The sequence below is a fragment of the Pithys albifrons genome, chromosome 9 (assembly GCF_047495875.1).
Source record: "Pithys albifrons albifrons isolate INPA30051 chromosome 9, PitAlb_v1, whole genome shotgun sequence".
Classification (NCBI taxonomy): Eukaryota; Metazoa; Chordata; class Aves; order Passeriformes; family Thamnophilidae; genus Pithys; species Pithys albifrons.
Window position 1 is genome coordinate 14,924,434 of NC_092466.1, and position 6,799 is coordinate 14,931,232.

The window sequence follows — 6,799 nt, forward strand, 5'->3', positions numbered from 1 at the left end:
TGCGGGGCCATGCACGATATACGGGGTTCATGTCTCCCAGACTGGCTTTGTCCGCTGGTGCCCCCCTGTGCCCTGGGGTGGGGATGCCAGCAGTCTTGGGAGTCATTTCGGTTGGTAGGGACTTTCAAGGGCCATCTAGTCCAACCCCTCTGCCACGGATAGGGACATCTTCAACTAGATCAGGCTGGCATTTCGACCTGATCTTAAATGTTTTGAGGGACAGGGCATATGTCACCATTCTGGGCAACCTGTGCCAGTGTTTCAGCAACCTTTTCCTAAAATAACTCCTCATCCTTATATTCAATCTGACTTGATCCTCTTTTAGTTTATAATGATTACCCCTAGTCCTATCACAACAGATACTGCTAAAAAGTGTCTTCATCTGTATTATAAGCCCCCTTTTGGTTCTGAAAGGCCACAGAAAGGTCTCCCCAGAACCTTCTCTTCTCCACTCCTTTTTCCTTTGCTGTAAGGGGCATTGAAGACTCACTCTGAGAGCCAAGCAAGAGATTTTAGGGGCCAGAAAGAAACAGTGGGTAGGTGGAGAGGAGCTGTACAGATCCCAGAGAAGAGAAACCTTATCCGGACCAGAGCCTGAGCTGAGGATCCACCCTGGATTTCCTACACAAGTCCAGGCAACTGAGAAACTTGCTGTTCCACAGCATGAACAGAGCAGAAAAGTCCATGGTGCTTCTCAGAGACAACAGCCAGTGTCTCAAACAAGGGCTGGGACAGGCATCAACACATGGGCCAAGGATGCAGAATTGATTGCTGGGAAACCGCCAGAGAAACATTTAAGGGCAGAACCAGCACCTGTGAGTGAGAAGTGACACCTGGCTGAAGCACAGAAAGGATTAAACCCCCTCCAGGTACCCAGGTGTGAGGGGACATGACTCCTCACCAAAGGTCAGAGCTCAAACCTGCCCCACCACAGGGTGCAAGGGAGAAACCTGCCAACCAGCAGTGACCCTCTCCCGACCTGATGTCTGAGAGACCTTTATTCAGAGTGTAAGAACAATTCTTTACAAAGCAGATTGACCCAGAACCTCCCCCCAAATCACAGACAGGCTGTGAGCTCCCACCCCCCATAACTGCAGTCAAGGATTGAGCCAGGGGCCCAGTTTGACAATTACAAGTGTATAAAACCATCAAATTGTGAGTAAATAAAAGCAAACACATTAGAATTAGTGAAAGTGCAGGTCCCACCACCAACTTTACATCCATCTGCTGGGGAAGGGACCAGGACTAGATGTTTCACAGCTAAGGAAAGGGGCTGCACAAAGCAGAGGTCCAGGACAGCAAAAAGGCACAGGGCAAAGATCACCTCCTCCATCCCCAACTCCCAGAACAGACGTGGGAGAAGGGATACACCAGCAGCACCCATAGTTTCAGGATCAGCCTTCCAGGGCTGTGGGAAAGGAGTCATCCCAGTGCTGGGAGCAGCCCCTGCTTCCCAAAAAGTTACAACAGAATAAAAATAAAAACAAAGCAGCAAACGTTGAGGTCCTGGCAAGAGGTGTCGAGGTCAAAGCCATCCAGAGAGAGAAGTCCCAGCAAGTACCTAGAGGAAGAACCAGACTGAGAAGGTGCCTCCAGCAGTACCTTCCACCCACACTTGCCACACCAGTATCACAACCACCTGGATCCTTCCTCTGAGGCTGCCAGGCCCCTCACCTTGCCTGGAGACAAATTACTGCTACCTCCTCTACTTCTTGGCTGGCATAATAGAAGGAAGCTCCTCCTCATCCTCCTCAGACAAGTCATCGTCCTCCTCAAAGGAAGCATCTTCCCTGTGCACTGGGACACACAAAAAACTGTTAATCACCAACTTATATCTGTGCAAATACAACTGGCCCCCAAGACACCCCAAGAGCAGAGCAGACCAAGGAACACTGAAGCAATTTTAACAGCAGCTTGTGGGAAATAAGCTGTATCCCAGCTGGAGGGATGTCTCAGAGGGAAGTGGTGACAGCCACAGGAAAAAGGGACAGTGTGCAACATCCAGACCCCTTTTCCCATGCAAGGCTTTATGACAGGGAAGGAATTCCTACATAGAGACAGCCCCTGGGGAACCAGCACAAAGGAGGCACATGCTGGGCAGCACTCTGTGCATCTCCCAGATCCATGGCCAGTATTCACACTCATGGGAGCACTCCATACCCCTTGCTTCTCCCAAGCCTTTCCCCATCCTCAAGTGCTTACTGATCCTGTGCCAGCCAGTGAGGTGTACTGGGCCAGAGCCCGCTGCCAGGCGGAAGGTCACTGGAGGCTGCAGCTTGAAGTTGTCCAGACTCAGCTGTAAAGAGCAGAGACGGAGCTGATTTAGGGGCAGAGGCAAAAAGCAGTCCCAAGCACAGCACCTGCCCAGTTAAACATGTCCCTCTGGGGGCACCTGCAGCCTGTTCAACACTACCCAGGGCATTCCCTCATGAGCTGCAGATCTTAGGTCAGGATACACAAACATCCAGTGCTGTCCAGTTCCCTACAGCCATCCCCGCCCTGAATCTTCAAAACAGCCTCTTACCAAGGGTTGGCACGACAACTTCAGATTTGCCACAGGCACAGCAATCTCCTGGTTCTCATGGTTTCGCCCGATGACTTCCACCACATTGCACTCGTCCTTGGCACCATCTGAGAGGCAGACCTGGGTGGGAGAGGAGACTGTGACCTACTGCTCTCCCACAGGACCTGTCAGGGACAGCTGGGGCTCTCCATGGCAATGAAAAAAAACACTTTCCCACAGCAATGCTACCAGCCCAGATGTCATACAAAATGTGAGGACACTGCTTCACAAAGCAAGGAAAGCATAAAGCCCCCCGCAGCACTTGTCCCCTGAGCACCTCAGAAGGGGCTTTGTGCCTTTCCCAGCTGGGACAGCTGTTACTGCAACTATCTCAAGGGATGGCACCTGGGCCACATTTTCTGCTGATTGGATCCATCCTGGCAGGTCCTGTGCTCCCAGGACAGAAAACATCCTCAGGGAGAGTCAGGAATGAAGCCCTACATCTACCTGGGCTTGGAGAGCAACAAGCCAGAGACCCAGCTGGCGTGGATCTAGCGTGAGGCTCCAACAAGGTCAAATACAAGTGAAGGACTTTCCTCCACCCTATGCCTGAAGTATTTCCCTGCTGAGCTGTCTCCTGACACCACTGGATTTGCACAAACACCTTCATACAACGGATAAATGTGACAGCCTCATGAAAGCCTGCCCTGAGAGCACCCAGCTGGAACCTCAGCCAAGGGAGTTCCCTTCTCCAGCCCAGCCAAGAAACAGAGGTGAGCCTGGGAATGGGGGGTAAAGGGCATGGATGGGGATAGGAGAGGACAAGCACAGTTAATTTGCATTTCTCTTACCACGGACAGTGCCAAAATGTGCTCAGAGTCATCTTCCTCATCCACCTGAAACGTGTAGGATTTGGTTCTAGCAGTCAGCTCACAGCCTGGAAGGAGGAGATCCAAAAAGCTGTAGCACACATTACACAGCACCAGGCTCACGGACAAAGGGTACCGAGGGCAAGTCCTAGCCAAGCACACATGGCATCCCTAAAACTTTATTTTCTCCTGTTCGGCCTCAGGCCAGGGCTGTGTGTCCTCAGCAGTTGTGCACTTGCCTCAGCACCATGCATGGACAAAATCTGGTGTCCCCAAAGCAGACTGCCTGAAGCAATGCACGGGGCACCCAAGGTCCCCAAGCACTGTCAGGGACAGGCTCTTCCCCTTCAGAGAGCAGAAGAGCTAGAGCACACCACTGAGGAAAATGGGAGGGAGCAGACAAAAGTGCAATACTGTTTTTGCCATCACCAGTAAAACTTGGGTGCAAGTCTGAAAGCAGAGACAAACATAGCATGAAAGGCCTGGGGCATGAGGCACAACTTGAGGTGAGGTTGCTGGGCCAGGCTGCAGTGAGCTGGAAATCCCTCAGAAGTTTTGAGACATATTTTATTAAATATTTCTCCGACAGTTACAAAAACAAGGGAGATGCATGATTATGCCCTTAGCTCTTACGATCCGGACTCAACCATCCAAAGGGAAGGAGGAGGAAAGTGCCCTGGGTACATCTGCTTATTGCAGAATGATTCACCAATATGAGGCAGATTGGAAAAACACAGAGCTGAGCCCTACATACCAGAGCCCGCGTTCGCAAAGAAGCAGAGCCGGCCTTAGCAAAGGTAGCCCAGGGCAGGACCTCTTCCTGCCCGTTCTTATATAAGCTCACTGGGGCGAGAACCAAACTCCAGGTGCATAAAAAGCTGGAGGGGCCGCTCCGCTTCCCTCGTCAGCGTAGGCGTGCGCTGGGCCACATCCTGGCCTGGGCATAACCCGCACACACGTTTGTGAGCAGCGCAGGGCCACGTGTGCGAGGGGTTCCACGGCCCGGCTGAAATCCCTCCCAGAGAGGAGGGACACGGCGCCGCTGCCCTGCGACAGGCGCCCACGAAACGCTGACGTAGGAGCGCGGGGGATTAACAGGAGGAGCGGGAGAGGCCGGCGAGAGCCGGGGCTGCCAAGCCCCCTGCCCCACTATTCCCAACCCTCCACACTCGCTAGAACACCAGGACCCCACGTGGCTCCCCCCAGACCGCACTGGGATCCCCACCACGCGCCCGTTCGTTCCCTCCCAAGCCTGGTCATTCACGTGTCTGTCCCCACTGTTCCTCCCCTCCTCCCAGCACCTTAATGCCCTCCACGTGTCTCTTCAGACCCACGTGTCTCTCTTGCCCTCTTCCCCCCACATGAGTGTGCCTATGCTGCCTCCAGGTCTCTCTCTCTCCGGCCGCCCCCCCCCCCCCCCCCCATCCCCACCCTAGTCCCCCTACACGTGTTCCCAAACGCCCAACTATTCTCCACCCACGTGTCTTTCCAGTCTCCAGGCCGTCCCCACTACTAACCAAAATCTCTCTCTGGCCCATTTCTCTCCTGCCCTCCATTCATTGCCCCAACGTGTCTCTTCTGCCTCCCAGGTCTCTCACCCCTCCACGTCTCTCTCCTGCCTTCCCCGCTCCACGTCCTGCCCATGGTCCATTATCCCGGACCGCGTCTCACCCCCCCCTACCATCTTTGATCCCCGACGTGTCACTCTCCCCCGCTACCCATGGCCCTCCCGCCCCCCGGTGCCGCTCACCGAAGAGGACGCTGGCGGGGCAGGCGGGCCCGTGCGGCTCCATGAGGCGGCGGTGCTGGGAGCGTGTCTGGGAGCGAGGCGGTCCGTGCAGGGCCGAGCCGAGCCGAGCGGCCCCGCCCCGCGCCCGCCCCCGGGGACCAAACGGAACGGCCCCGCAGCACCGCACGCATCCTTCAACTCAGCTCGGGGAACTCCTGCCCCTCCGGCGCCTTCAGCATCTACCGACTCCACTGCCAGCTGTGGAAACTCCACACCGGAAAAATGGCCCTTACTACCGGCTGCCCACCTATCGCCGTCCTCCCGGGCACCAGCCCTCCCAGCACCCGGGAGAAGATACAGGGCACACACAGAGCAAGGAGGCTGAGGGCATAAAGAGGGTGACCGGGAGACAGGACAGGAGAGTGACAAGGGCCCCGGCAGGGGCACAGAGAGAGGGACCTGCTCATCTCTATCCCTTTAAGTATGGGCGAGAGCAGCGTGACCTGACACTGGGGACTGCGGCACTGAAGCCTTTGAGCGTGGAAGGCAAAATCCTACTTCAAAATCTATGGCAGGGAGCAGAAGGCCAGATTGGCCTGTCAAGCAGAAAGGGAAGCAGCCTGGTTGGTGCTGCAAGAGTGGAGGGGAGCAGCTGAATTAAAACAAACCCTGCTAATGATGAGCTCACACTGTGTGCTGGGTCAGAACCTGGCTCTGCTCCAGCTGGATTGAGTTCAAGAAAAACATGACTGAAGGGGTTTGAAAAGTGGAACCAGGTCCCAGAAAGAGGCAAGCACACTCTTGGCAATGGTTACACAAGCACACCCATGTGCTTCTCAGCAGCTGCTCTCTGCAGGCACCTGACCCTACATGACCTGTCTGCAGTCACCACCCTGGAGCGATGGGAAGCAGGAGCATCCATTTCTGCATTATGCTCCCTTAAAGGAAAAGAGTCTGGTGCAACATCAGAGCCCAAACCCATCTCCCAGGCTGAGATGTGTTGTAGAGTGGCAGGTCTGTCACAGCTTCATGGAACAGGCTTCAAGACAAAGTTGCCTGTATGTAGCTTATTACAATTTGGTGAAGAAAAACTATCCTTCTAACATAGAACATTTACTGAGTCAGGAGAAAAGTTTTAACTGCTAACTTCCCTGTGTACTTTGTGTGTTATCCTGTTCTTCACACTAAACAGCTTCTGAATCACACCACCTGTGCACTGGTCCAGCAAACCCTTGTTAAGTGACTTCAGGGAAAAGCTGCTTTTCATATGCCTGCCTGATCCCTTTCCTCTGCTGTCATTCTAAGCAGGAATCTACTGGCTTTAAATTATCTCAGTGTTTAGCTTCCCAAGTTAAACTTTGTGAATGTACAACTCTGGCCAGACTAGTGCTATGATGTTTGCCCACTGCACACAGTGTGACTCTCAAGTCACTTCATCTCACACCTTGTCTGCACTTGAAGGTTCGGTGGGGTTTCAGCAACCTCTACGTCGAGCAGCTAGCAAGGAAAAAAAGTGTCCAAAAGGGTGAAGGAACTCTGTTTGCAGCACAGCTCATCCTGGCTTTGCCAGGCACTGGAGACCACCTCTGAAAGAACTGGGTTTTACCCAACAGGTAGAGTTGAACTGGTGTAACTCACAGATAGGCCAACAAGGAAGGCACTGTCACTGCCACTCCAAAAGTCTTCAGGTGAGACCCC

At 53.8% G+C, this 6,799-nt stretch overlaps 1 protein-coding gene across 1 annotated transcript; it reads right to left on the reverse strand.

The window, feature by feature from the left end:
* Positions 1-964: 964 nt before the first annotated feature.
* NPM3 (nucleophosmin/nucleoplasmin 3) lies at positions 965-5,340 on the reverse strand. The gene is given in 7 exon segments (XM_071563672.1): positions 965-1,561; positions 1,675-1,797; positions 2,203-2,296; positions 2,525-2,644; positions 3,355-3,440; positions 5,123-5,297; positions 5,299-5,340. Coding segments are annotated over 6 exon segments (609 nt in total). The 3' UTR covers positions 965-1,561; positions 1,675-1,705.
* Between the last annotated feature and the right edge of the window lie 1,459 nt (positions 5,341-6,799).